This window comes from Panthera pardus, unplaced genomic scaffold (assembly GCF_024362965.1).
Source record: "Panthera pardus isolate Hobbes unplaced genomic scaffold, ASM2436296v1 HiC_scaffold_13, whole genome shotgun sequence".
Taxonomy (NCBI): domain Eukaryota; kingdom Metazoa; phylum Chordata; class Mammalia; order Carnivora; family Felidae; genus Panthera; species Panthera pardus.
The window spans coordinates 131828417-131842731 of NW_026526688.1; the positions used below are offsets into that span (position 1 = coordinate 131828417).

At 40.5% G+C, this 14315-nt stretch overlaps 1 protein-coding gene across 9 annotated transcripts in view; it reads left to right on the forward strand.

Moving 5' to 3' along the window:
* FAM13A (family with sequence similarity 13 member A) overlaps positions 1–14315 on the forward strand; it is a 368980-nt gene that overhangs the window by 311015 nt on the left and 43650 nt on the right. For all 9 annotated transcript variants that reach the window (XM_019464526.2, XM_053901396.1, XM_019464516.2 and 6 more), the window contains 3 exons: positions 4235–4382; positions 13311–13521; positions 13993–14131. In XM_019464526.2, the coding sequence (XP_019320071.2) occupies positions 4235–4382; positions 13311–13521; positions 13993–14131 (498 nt within the window). The remainder of the gene's footprint in view (positions 1–4234; positions 4383–13310; positions 13522–13992; positions 14132–14315) is intronic.

The window sequence follows — 14315 nt, forward strand, 5'->3', positions numbered from 1 at the left end:
CACAATGTCCACACGATTCACCTCGCTTCACCTCGCATAGACCTTTGTCATCTCACAGCATCACAAGAAGTGTATCTCACAGTAAGATATTTTGAGAAAGAGATCACATTCACATGACTTGTATTACATTATGCAGTACAGTGGTTCTATGTTATTAGCAGTTATTGTTCATTTCTTACTGTGCCTAATTTATCAGTTAGACTTTATCATAGGTATGTATGTATAGGAAAAAGCATAGTGCATGTAGGGTTCAGTACTATCCTTGGTTTCAGGCATCCACTGGGCGTCTTGGAATGTACCCCCTCAGAATAAGGGGGGACTATTGTAACTCATTTACTCTGATTCAGCTGAAGATATAAGACATATAAACAACAAAAGTTGAAACCAGAAATATTTTGGTATTTGAGAATGTCCTTGACATTTTGACATTAATGATCTAGTAGAAGAAGCAGACAAGCAAGTAGACAAGTGTAATTCCATATGATGAGCAACAGGAGAGTGTGTGGAATGATCTGGAGAGGTGCATCACCCAAACTAGGCTAACTAACATTTGAAGGAAGAGTTGTTTTATGACGGCGTATTGCTGCCGAGCCTGAACAGCTTCAGCGTGGGTGGCCCCTGAGCAGCATCCCTAGATCCCACGTGTACATAAATCCCGGGTCCACACCAGCAGCCCACTCTGCACCCCCAGGCAAGGCAGCCATGTCAGGTTCTGGTGAGACCAGTGAGGCCAGAAATTGAGAGCAGAGGGCAAATGAAAGAGCAGCCTCAGGGACCGATCACAGCACAGCGGGACAGAGCCGAGCATGTGGGTGTGCTGATGAGGGCTGTGCTGAGTGTGCCCATGCTATGCAAGCTGTTGCGGTTTGTGTAAGAGAGACCCCTCCACTACTGTGTAAAAAATGAGCCAGAAAGTCCAGAAGCTTATGTAAGTTAATATAGGTCTATAGTGTGAGTGATACCCCATTGTATGTGGCACAATCTAAACACCCTTATATGGTGACTTCAGATACAGTGATCTTTTTGCTATTCCTTAAACACAGCGACCATACCTCAGGGCCTTTGCACTTGCTTTTCTTCTTCCTGAGATGTTCTTCCAGTAGATGACTCACTTCTGCATTTCCTTCATATCTCTGCTCATATGTCCCTTCTTAGGAAGGGTCTTTCCTGACCACTCATTATAAAATTGCAGACTGTGGCCCTGATCTCCATCATCCCTCTTACTCTGCTTTATTTTTGTCCATAGTCCATATCACTGCCTGACATGTTTTTCTTCGTTTACTGTCACTTCCTGTAAGATTCATTAAGGACAGACTTGATTTTGTCCCCTGAAGTATCTCCAGTGTCTAGAAAATGGCCTAGCATGTAGTAAGTACTAAAAATTTATTTGTTAAATAAATGAGTAAATATTATCTTTGCACACAACATAATAGCACACAACATAATATCCCTATTTAAGTATATAGCATGTGATGTTATTACTGAATAAACAAAAAAGTTTTGACCTGATTCTCTTTGTTAGAATAATAGGAACTTAGGGGGTATCTATTCCAGCCTCCCACCTATGGCAGTAATCTCTCTGTCTCCCACATACCTGACTCTCAAACTTCATTGCAGTACTGTGAAGAGCAGCTCACTAATTCACAAGGTGGCCCATTGTTGTATGGCACCCAAATCAACTGTGCTCAGAACTCCCCTGAGCATTCTTGAGCCTGTCCCACAAAGTGCCAGCTCCCTCAGTGTTGGGAGCGTGCATGTCTCACACACCCAGCACAGTGGGTGCCCCATACCATGCTGTTGAAAGAATGAATAAATCTGTACATTTTGGAGGGGGGAGAAAAAACTTTAATATTCTCATTTTAACTTTCTTTGAAATGGATGCTAATTCAGATGTAGAAAAAATTTCGTAATCTCAATTTCCTTTGAAATGGGTGCTGATACAGACAGAGGTAGCAGTCATAAAAAGTACACATTGCAGTGAACTCCCATGGTGCCTGTCTTCGTGCTTGCTCCTCCTCAACCCTTCTCACCCACACTGCCCCAAAACACCAAAATTGCTAGTGCTGACTTGTGTCTGGAACCCAAAAGGCTCTTTTCTTTGTTCATAATGCATCTAAAACTCCACCCCTTGAGATAGCACGGTTCACCTCGAATTGCCGTGGAACATGCCTCATCTCCAACCCCTCTCTCTAGCATTTTGAGACACGGCAGTGTTTTCCTCATCTGCATATGGGGCCTGGTAATGAAAAAAGAGTGATGGCCTCCCTGTGTGGGTTTCTTATGCTCCAGGCACTGTGTTAGTGTCCTTTCATACCTTCTCCCAGATCTTCAGAGGAACCTTGCAAGATTGATGTTGTGAATGAAGCAGTTCAGCCAGAGCACCAAGCTAGTAAATGTCGGCCACACAGCAAGCCCAGGTCTGCCTGTAAAGCAAGCTCCACATCCATTCCACGAGTGCACAGTGTCAGGGGCTGATACATGCTCTTCCAGAAGAATATGTCATGCTTACAATATGGAATCATATTTCTTATATTCGTTTTTATGTCTCTAAGTGTAACCAGTGTTAAAAATATTGAGAAAAATGTGTATTTGCTGTATGCAGATTCTAACACACACACACACAGGTGGTTGGTGGCTGACCCTGTAACTTAAAAAACTGAGTGCCAGATTTGGTCATTCAGCCCTGGTCCACTTAGGACTCAGCTGTAGGAACAAATAATTTTTATAGCATAAGTGCATAATCTGTTTTCCCCATTAGACAAGCAGCATTTTGAGGTATTTTTAAAGCCCTAGATTACTTGGCATTTTCATCTGTCTTTAGGAGCTCATCATGAACTGATTGATGATCTTTCATTTTATTCCAAATGTGAAGAAAATAGCAGCCCCTTGTGCATCATTTCATGGAAATATAATAGTAAAAGCCCCCGTCTATTCCCCTGGTGATATCAAAGTGGGTTGAATAGCTATTAAAAGTAGCTGGAAATCTTAATAGTGCTTATTTTAAGCAGGAGAACATTTCTCATGCATTAAAGGAATCATTTATGATTTCCAGATGTTTAGGTTTTTTTCCTTTAATATATTTGCTAAAATAAATTTCCAGTTATTCTCCAAAGAAAATCTCTTGTACAGATCTGTGCTACTTGAGAAGCGTATTTGTGAGTAAACACTTGGGTTTATAATCTTAGGAGAGAAGGGAAAGGGACAATGGTTGGGCTTACAAGATGCCAAAAAAAAAGCAAGGTAAAAAAGAATTAATTTCAGGGCAAATTTTGTCAACATAAAATCACTTAGCTAAAACAGCCGCCTCTGGGAGAGGGTTTTCCCATCCCCCAGGTAGCCGAGCCGGGTGTAGGTGCCCCCAGTGAGCAAAACCAAGGGGAGCTCAGTATTCAGTACTCAGACTAGAAGAATAGTAGGAAAACAAGTGACAGTTTGATATTTGTTAAGATATAAATTATGCATTTCTGACTTGCCAGTTCTTGGCTTTTTACTTAAAAAAAAAAAAGTGCTCCCTGTGTCATTTTGGCTCATTTCCAGAGTCCGTATTCCTTACTGCTAGCCCAGATGAGCCGCCAAACCCCTGTGCTGTTTGAATTTGCGCAACAATGCTTTAATACCCAGAGCTCCTCCATAAATAGTCTGTCCTCCCCACACTCGGGGAGAAAACAACCACAGGAAATCTGGGAATGTGCAGCTAGCCCTGCTTAATTGATCTAAGCCTGCAGGGCCAGCAGGAGGGCATTCGTGCACACAGCCTCTGCTCCTGGCCTTGCCGGACTGTTTACCTACGGGGCAAAGAAGTCTGCACACAGGAGACACCATGTTGCTTCTACAGCCTTAGCAACGGCGGTAGCAGGATTTTTGTTGTTGTTTACCGTCTGCAGGGCTGTACTCCTTTAAGGAAACACAAACTCCTTTTCCCTCATTCCTGGCCGCAATCAGTAACCATCAAGACTGTCAGCTGCCTGCAGTTATCAGGAGGGGCAGCAGCTCTTGGAAATCCTCTTGTCTTCCTCAGCGGAAAAGTTAAAGGAGCATAGATGGACAGTGGCTTCTTGCATGCAGGTGGCCAGCCAGTATCCAGGGGGCATCAAACTATGATTTTGATTTCTGTGCTGGGTACACCCACAGCCTCAGCTTGGGAGGTTTCATCCAGAAGGAGTGGAACTGCTGCAGACATTTTTGGGTTTTGGTGAGCAGTAAGATATTTGGGGACATTGTGCTGTTATTGCAGAACCCCACAATGAAGATTCAGGAGCACTCCGGCATAACTGACACCAAACTGCAGAGGACCCAAGATGCCGATGAGCAGCAGGAGAGCTTTGTCTCCGAAGTGCCTGAGCTGGACCTGACTGCATTGTGTGACGAGAAGAGCTGGGAAGGTAGGGTCAGCCGCTATTTGGATGCTTTAATATTGGCAGAGCATATATAAAGTCGCATAAACGAGAGGCATATAACCACATGGACGTATGAAAGCGATGGGTGTAGGAGTAACTGTGTTTCTAAATGACTGAAAATCCTTTCCCTGGCATAGAATGTGTCACGTTAAATGTTGCCAGGAGTAATTGCAATCTAAGAAAGAAAATGTGCTTGCCCTCTATCAGAGCGGCACCTTGCAGCCTTTTTTATTTCTTAACTCACCAGGAGTGCTGATGCAAGTGTTTTCCCTCTAGTAGTACCGAGTAGAGGACTAACGGATGGGTACACGTTTAGGACTTCATCTGGGCACCCCGCTTCTCTTCCCACTGCTCCACACCCACCATCTACCTCCTTCATTAAATCTCCTTCCTGTTTTTTCGAGAAAGATGCTTTGGCTTGCCTTGCTTCTATGATTGATTTTATGGATAGAATTTTTTTTTTAAGCCAGGTTAGCCAGCCTAAGGGGTTTGCTCATCAAAGAGAACAATGAATAAAAAGTGCTTTGCTTGGAAGCCTGTAATACAGTGTGTTAGATTGGTTTTTCTCGAGATTTTTGGCAAAACATTAGAAATTTACTTGTGAGGAAGAAGAGAGTATCCTCATCTTGTCCAAATTGTATTTCAGGAAGGCTCTGCCTGCTCTTCTTTCATTATCCATGTGTCTGCATCCAAACATGTATCAGCGTGTATCCAAAATGCATGCCCAGCAGCCTCTGTGTAGTGTGTGTTTGGAGGCTACAAAGAGGGAGAAATTGTGTGCTTGGTTTCAGAACAGCAGCACAACTCAACACAGCGGCACAGAGAATTACAGCTACAGGAAATCAGTCCTTTTCCAAAGCACCTGGATTTCCTTGTCTTCTCCCCCACCCGTTTTTAAACTAAAAAGTACTCATTTGTAAATGAGCATAGATGAAGGACCAAAAGATGATGTAAACAGACCACAAGGTGAAAAATAACAATCCCATTATGCTCCTTGCATCCACGGCTTGGTGAAGCAAAAACAAACTGTTTTTGTTCTAGTGCTCCCTCTTTGCAATCTAAGAAACGTGTTCTAGCCCCCTTTACCATGTAATTAGGCAGTGGGTCTGGGATTTTCAACGATCTTCCCAGCTCACGATACAGTCATTAGACAAAATTGCAGGGTGTTTTGTTTTGTTTTTAGTTTAAGTGATATATTCCTGGATAGTATTTTATTGTTCTTCTTTTGTTTTCGGTACTTTGGAAGAATGAGGTGTGTTTTAAATTCGTCGTACATTAAGAACAACCCCTCCCCGAGGGTGGGTGATGGGTATTGAGGAGGGCACCTTTTGGGATGAGCACTGGGTGTTGTATGGAAACCAATTTGACAATAAATTTCATTTATTGAAATAAATAAACAAATAAATAAAAACAACCCCTCCCCTTCAAAAAAAGTCCCACAGTAGCCACTGCTACCCAAATAAAAAAGCAGTACCCAAAACAAATGTTGTATTTGGGTTTCAATAATAAGGTCTCTTCACATCAGAAACAAAACTTTAGGCAAAAAAAACCCTAGGATTTTGGGACAGAATTCAAATTAGCCACATGATCTTGGTGTATTCAGTAAAGGGACAGGTAGATTCTTCCTCCTCTTGAAATGGACTCGGTTTGATTATTCTTATCTTGGTCAATCATAAATTTGCGATCTCTTCCAGCATATTTTAAGAAACGAGTATGAAAATCCTCTCCAGTATGGTTGAAAGCTAACTTACAGTTTCTTTAAAACTGTTTTATTATTTAATATAAAGAATTCTCTTCTAGATAAAAGAATCAACATTTTATGTTGTGTTGGGAAACGAGATAGAATTTTTAAAAGCTTATTGGGAAAAAATACAATAGGCTTGGAAATACTAATTGTATTACCCATGTAATTAATGAAGGGATTTGTTTTAACTTTTTTTGCCAGTTACTGTGTTAGTGGCTGAACTTGCATATCTTGAAAATGTACATGGATTCATTTCAAGGCCGTTTTCATCATTTGATTACTGTTTTCAGTGGCCGTTTTTTATTGTATATTTATTTTAAATTTCCAAATTACATTATAATAGTATAGTCAAAATAAAGGAATCATATATATACACACACACACATACACGCATAATATACATGCTATATATATATATATTATATATATATAATATATTTATATATATATAATATATTTATATATATAATATATTATATATATAATATTTAATATATATTATATATAATATATTTATATATATAATATATTATATATATAATATTTAATATATATATTATATATAATATATATATATAATATATATATATGGCTTCAGTAAGAAACGAACAAAATGGTAGCTTTGCAGTATGGAGCCCACTTTGCACTAATTTAAACTGTGAATGTGAAACCAATGCAATAAAATGTAGAAATGGAAGTCATTGTTACCAAAATCCTATGAGCCAGCATCCAACTGTAAGTCTCCAAGTCACTACACAGTGTAGCCTCCTGTTTTGGGTTGGCTTGTCTGTTCCCTGTTCTCACACTTTAGTTCATACCCTCTCACTCATATGCCATCGCAGAACACCAGGTGAGGCGGTGCTCACTGAGCAGCCTGCCAGTACTAGCCCCAGAAGCATATGCTGCCATATGGCAAAGCTGTTCTCTGGCTTCGGGGGCATATTCTATCAGGGAAACAAAAAAGGAAATGAAACTAATACAGATTCCACAGGCTAGGATCAGAGTCTAATCATGCTTGTCGGCAGATAAGTAATACGTGCTTTTTCTTTTCTTTTTTTTCTCTATATGTACCTATGTATTAGGGCACATTTTTTATCTATCCACATGGCATTATTTTTTTTCTACTTTGCCAAATTAAATGAATATACAAATCAAATGTACTATTGTTACTTAAAATCCTTCAGGGGCGCATGGTTGGCTCAGTCGTTTGAGCATCCAGCTCAATCTCAGCTCAGGTCTTGATCTCACGGTTGTAAGTTCAAGCCCCACATTGGGTGCCACGCTGGACATGAAACCTACTTTAAAAAAAAAGGGGGGGGGGGAGGAAAGCCCTTCAGAGGCAGTCATTAGACACCTCTAATTGCTTAATTAGAATGTTCCTAATCAGCCAATTCATGTTGATTTGGAGGGTACCGTTTGTGGAGGATGAGGTTTAAACCATCAGCAATTCTACTAACTTTGTCATAGTGAGATTAAGTTTAAAAGAACATTTTTAAAGGGTATAAAATACTTCATATTTCCTATTTATCACTACTTATCAAAAATAACTTCAGAAAAGAAATGCTTTAAAAGAATGATAAAGAAGCAAGGGATCTTAAAGATCTTTTGACTGAAACCTCCCATTATACAGATAAGAAAACTGAGGCCAAAAGAAGCAAAATGATGATTCGAGATAACAAATCTCCTGACTTCCTCTCTGAGGCCTCTTTCTCAGCAATTCCAGTTATGTATCCTGGCAGGCAGTAGGCCATAATGACTAAGAGCCAGGCACACCGTGGGTTCAATCATGGCTCTAATACTTTGTCGCTTTGTGGACATGTTAGTAAATGTGTTAACAGTTTCAGCCTCAACTTCCCCATTTTTAGATAGGTGTAACAGCAGATGATAATGAGTAACAGAGTACTATTCATTTAGTAAGTTTGTTGCAAGGATTAAAGGATCTAATAGATGCAAAGTGCTTGGCATAGTATAGGAACTTAACAGGCACTATGTGAGTGTTAGTTGATATTATTACTATCTTCTGTAAATGTTTCCAAGTATGGTTTCAAGAAAAACCAGCCTGAGTTTGACTTCTTTGAAACCAGAGCCCAGTTCTGTCTGATGATAGTGCGTGACTCTGAACACAGAAAAGAAGCCCATAGTTACTGGATCCTCCACTGATTACCAAGGACAAATACCAAACCAACCTCCGTGTGTGTGTGTGTGTGTATGAATAAGACAGACAGACAGACTCTGGATTAGGGAAATGTTACATTGAAAAGGCCTCAGCTAGGTCGTTAACAGGGACTCCAATGCCCTGTCAGATGTGGAAAGAATAGAAGACAGGTAGCAAAGTGAATTAGTACCTGATTAACAACAGTACTTAAATGTGCAGATACATGGATCAAAGTTGGCACAAATGGGGGTATTCTTATTAGGAAAGTCCTCAGCTCTAGTCTGTTCCATATATTTTATTAATGACTTAAATAGAACAAGTGGGGGCCTACTTACTAAATTTGCAAATAGAGACAAAGCAGATATATGAAAATTAAGGATGGAATTTGAATTGACAAAGCTGACTACTAAGGCTCCTTGTAACCCAGATTATTTGAAGGATTTGTTAGGACTACCATTGTTGTCAAGTTAAGTTTTGTAACACGAAGGAAACCGTTATAATAGGATTTCCCCAGTAAATACCCTCTACATCTTCCTGTGTCTGGGATGTACACAGACCTCCTGACACCACTCAGGAGCCACCCTGAAAGGCGGGCGGTATGACATCGTGCCAGGAAGCGATGACTCAAAATAGCACAGAGTTGGAAATGAGATATGGAAAACATCAGCTCCCTTAATTCTGGCAGATTTATCAAATAAATCATCTTAGCAGCCACTTGTCTTTTGTAGAGCAAATGGATCCAGCTGGCTAAGCAGAGTGTAGCTATATCTCAGTGACCACATTCATATTACTCAGAACTATGTTTCTTCTTCCCACAGTGAATTTCCCTTATTTCTGTGTGTACTGTAGCGTCTGAACTGGGACTCCCCTAGGACCTTTTTTTTTTTTTTTTTTTTTTTTAAGGTAGCTTTCATCTCTTTTACTTCTGACTTGCTCTGATGTCAGCCGTCCTGGTGGGTTAATTTTTCATAGAGAGACATGCCATATTTATGGTCAGAGTTCTTTGTGACAAGACACGTGGCTAAAATCACTGTACCTAAGGAATTCTGGTCTAGATATAAAGCTGCATTTGTTTTATGTGGTGCTTTAAGATGAAAATCTAATTTGAAGCATCAAATCTTTTCTGTTTTCCCTTTGGATAATTTTCTTGAGATATCTTCATCCATTTCATTGCTCTTGAATTACTGCTGAAAACATAAGCTATTTCCCAAACTAGGAATGGGGTATGGCAATGAATATATGCTCAAAACAGTCTCTAGGCGGATGATCACTCTCTGAACACACTGTCATTTACTACATTGTTCTTATTCAGTTCTTCTTTGTCCAGGTAAGTGTCAATTATCAAAACATGAGTAGGCCTTGTATTTTTAGATCATTTCAAACTAAAACAGAGGAATAGTTGGTTTTATTGATTGAGTTATATTGCACTATATGTTCTAAACTATAAGACCATATAGAATAAAAGGAAAGAATGAGATCTTGCCATTTGCAACAACATGGATGGACCTAAGAGGGTATAAGGCTAAGTGAAATAAGTCAAAGACAGACAAAGATCATATGATTTCACTCATGCAGAGTTTAAGAAACAAAACAAATGAACAAAGAAAAAAAGAGGCAAACAAAAAACAGATTCTGACAGACAAACTGATCATTGCCAGAGGGAAGGTGAGTGGAGGGAATAGGTGAAATAGATAAAGGAGATGAAGAGTACACTTATCTTGATGAGCACTGAGTAATGTATGGAATTGTTGAATGTTATACACCTGAAACTAAGATAACACTGTATGTTAATTATACTTCAATTTAAAAAGTACATGAATAAATCCATGGAAACCAAAAGAGAGAGAAAGAGGAGAAACACAACCATTTCATTTCATTTTGCCTGGGTGAGAAACTTCACTTTTGTTCTACATGCATACTAATGATGCAGCGTAACCTTTTATTTTTAAGGTTGAAATTCATAATGGTTTTACATTTCTCACTTTTTAGTGAATGCATTTATGCTAACTCTATCCTTTAAGAGAAAATGTCACCCATAAGCTAGAATTGCTTCCACTTTGTATTTCATATATACCACTGGTGATGTTAGGAAAAGGACACATTGGGACATCTTGTCAGTGAAGTGAGTGGTCAAGAATGGAGCTGTGTTAAGAAAAGGGAAATCTGATGAATGGCCCCATGTTACCCACAAAGGATAACATAACTCTGTTCCACAATTAGTATTTTATAGTTAATTCAGGATCACGATATATTTTTTTACTGGAGACATTGTTTGGATAATGGTCACAGACACACACTCTTGTTTCAGACACAGTTTAAAACTGAAAGATTAGTTCTATTTCTTTTATTTTTTTTTTATGTTTGTTTATTTTTGGGAGACAGGCAGAATGCAAGCGGGGGAGGGGCAGAGAGAGAAGGAGACACAGAATCCGAAGCAGGCTCCAGGCTCCCAGCTGCCAGCACAGAGTCTGACACAGGGCTTGAACTCACAAGCTGTGAGATCATGACCTGAGCCGAAGTCGGGCACTTAACCGACTGAGCCACCCAGGTGCCCCAGTTGTTCTATTTCTAAAGAGACATTCTGCTAGGTTCAGACAAACTCAAGGACTTCAGGATCTGAGGTGACACCTTTTTAAATTGTGATGAGTCGAAATGTCAAACTGGCCAATGTCAACTGGCATATGGCCCATATGCCAATATCAATATCAGACTTTGCTTTGCCGGTGCCCTCTGTCCCCTGCATGCCACCTTGGCCTCCACACCCCCCCCCCCCCATGTGTTTTGCTCCTTTGCCACTCTGGGGTGAAGTTATAGCCTGCTGCAACACTGTGTAAGCCATCTTAACCCTTTCCCTACCTGCCTCCACTGATACTACTCCTTAAAGAAAATTGCTGCTGTCTTCTGAAATATCATGAAAAGATACAGTCTAGCCAGCTTAATACTTCCATTTTCTGCAGCTTACTCCATTTTTCTTATTCCTCTAGGGGTTACTTTCCACTGACTCTCTCCTTCCCTCACCCCTCCATCCATTTTCTGTTCTTTTCTGCCAGCAGTTTGGAGCTGCTTGTATCTGAGCCCTGACACCTAGGAGGAGCTTGCTGCAAGATTTAGTGCATATGAGGGGAACTCCTGGTCCCCCCCAGCTTTAGTCAAGTACATCTACCCACGTGTTCCCTGCCACTTTGGGAGATGAGTGGACAAAAATCTGTCTTTAACATTGCTTTCCTTTTTAAAAATAATTTGTATTACCACCTGAGTTCCCAGATAACTTCATTCTCTTTAAATGTTGAGACCCTACAGATGTCATTCTACCTGAGGTTAATTTTTTTTAAGTGATGTGCTTACCTCTTCTGCTGTGGGGTCTTCAAAAACGTCACAGTCATCCTTGTTATTGGAGCATCTGGCACATACTAAACTGAAGCGCTTTCCTTCAAGTCAGGAGATCTAGTGTTAGTCCTAACTCTTGTCATTGATTAGGTATTTGCTCTTAAATTCATTGGGTTTCACCTTCCTTATATGTTCTCTGTTGGACTGAATCCATGGTTCTCAAATCTGAATGCATGTAGGATCTCTTGGGCAGCTTTTAAAGTGTGTGTGTGTGTGTGTGTGTGTGTGTGTGTGTGTGTGTGTGTGTGTGGAGGGGCAGGTAGTATATCTGGGCCCTCTCCTGAACATTCTGTTGAGTTGCGTGGTTGACAACCTGTGCGTTAGAAGTTTCACATATCTCCCTTTGTGATGCTAACATGCAGCCAGGGCTGAGAAATCGCTAAATTAGATGATGTATGAAGTTTCAACCAGCTCTAACGTTCTATGATTATAATATAATGCTTTTAAATAAAATACTGAGTAGGTACTTGTTTAAGATAATTTTGTAGATTTTATAAACACTTTGATAGATGGAGGAACAAATGTTACATGATTCAAGCTCTAGGAATCCCAAACTTTCAGAGCATGGCCAAATTCTAGCCTTGTATAAATCACAGTAATCCATAAGTATACTTAAGGCATAACTTTTTTTTTTAATGCAGGGAGTACTACAAATGAAATACCCTACATCATCTGAGATCTATCTTTAAAATCTGGTAGGACTTTTTTAATGAAAAAAGGAATATATTGAGGTGGGTCTTGAGGGAAAGAGAAATATCACTATTCCCTCCAAAAATGACAAATCAGGAGGTTGTATTGAGTATGGTTTTTCTCCTTAAAGACTAAAATAATTTGTACAGATTTATCCTTTGCAAGCCATTCTTCTTTGTGTTTTTGACTAATCTGTGTAAGCACCTTACTTTAACTGTAGTCTTGAGCAGCTTCTGAAGTTTCAAGTGCAAAACATGCATCTTAAATGTGCTAATCCCAGCGCTAAGCAGAAGCACATGAACAGCTTACTGAAAGACCCAAATGGAAGTCCAGACTAGGTAAATGGGCTCTCACAAGATGAATTTGACTCTCTGGTCATTTCACTGATGGATACATATCCATGACGCCAAATACCTCTCTTGCTGACGCACTTGCTTTTCTTCTCCACAATGCCCTCATGTGAAAACGTTCTCATCCCCTTCTCTTTTGAATGCAAGTGAGGACAGAGCTAGAAGGTAGATGAAGGCTGTCAGATCTATCGATGATTTCTGTTGGGGTGTAGCACCCTTCATCTGCACCTGAAATCTGAAGTGAGAGGTTGTTCAGTGCCTCCCAAATCCAGTGCATCCTAAACCATTCAGAAAACTTAGGGAACAATTATGCTTGCTTTCTTTCTTTCTTTCTTTCTTTCTTTCTTTCTTTCTTTCTTCCTTTCTTTCTTTTTTAAATTTAAATCCAAGTTAGTTAACATATAGGGTAGTCTTGGTTTCAGGAGTAGAATTTAGTGATTCATCAGTTACATACACCACCCAGTGCTCATCCCAATAAGTGCCCTCCTTAATGCCCATCACCCACTTAGCCCATCCCCCCACCCAACACTCTGGAAACAATTTGCTTTTATGAGTGGTTTTGACTTCTTACCCTCTCTATTTTCCAGAGCCAGTCCCTACCTTCTCGTGGCAGCAGGAGAACGTGGACTCCGACGAAGCACACCTCTCCCCGCAGGCTGGGCGCCTGATTCGTCAGCTCCTGGATGAGGACAGTGACCCCATGCTCTCTCCTCGGTTCTACGCTTATGGGCAGAGTCGGCAATACCTGGATGACACAGAAGTGCCTCCTTCTCCCCCAAATTCCCATTCTTTCATGAGGTATGTCTGTGTTGCTGGTAAGCAGTTGCATCATCGCCATAACATTAGAAAGAATAGGAATGGTGTTGATGGCTAGTAATTTTTTAAGTTACATTGTAAGTCTTTGGAAGAACCTATGGGGAATACTCCATCCCAGTATGCAGGCTCCATTGTAATTTTTCAATTGGCCCAACTATATCACCACATACTGAATTTCCATTAGCACATCCTTTCCAAAACTTATCTAAAATGTAACTTTGGGGTCTGCAGCACATAGTTTAGTACTACCTTTGCTAATCGTAAATGTGAGCAAGAGAAAGACCTATTTAATAAATGGGACATCTAGAGCCCAGGGTCACAAGGTGAACTGGTAGTCAACTTTTTCTTATTCAAGAGGATGGAGACCTTTGGGACCCTCTCCCTCCATGCTGCATCCCCTTCCCCAAGCCCCACCTGTCAGGCAGTGAGTGCCCCACGCTGTGCCCCTCACAGGCGACGGAGCTCCTCTCTCGGGTCCTACGATGATGAGCAGGAGGACCTGACGCCTGCCCAGCTCACGCGACGGATTCAGAGCCTTAAAAAGAAGATCCGAAAGTTTGAAGATAGATTTGAAGAAGAGAGGAAGTACAGAGTAAGTGCCTCCTCGCAGGGTCCTCCCTGTCCCCTCCTGTCCCCTGACATGCTGACATGCCAGCCTGTCAGCATCTCAGAGAAGTGATGAAAGATTAAGGGAGATTTCTATGGACCTTAAGACAAAAAGGCAGTAAAAACTGGATGGGAAACCCTGATAAGTCCCAAACATCATATATCAGCAT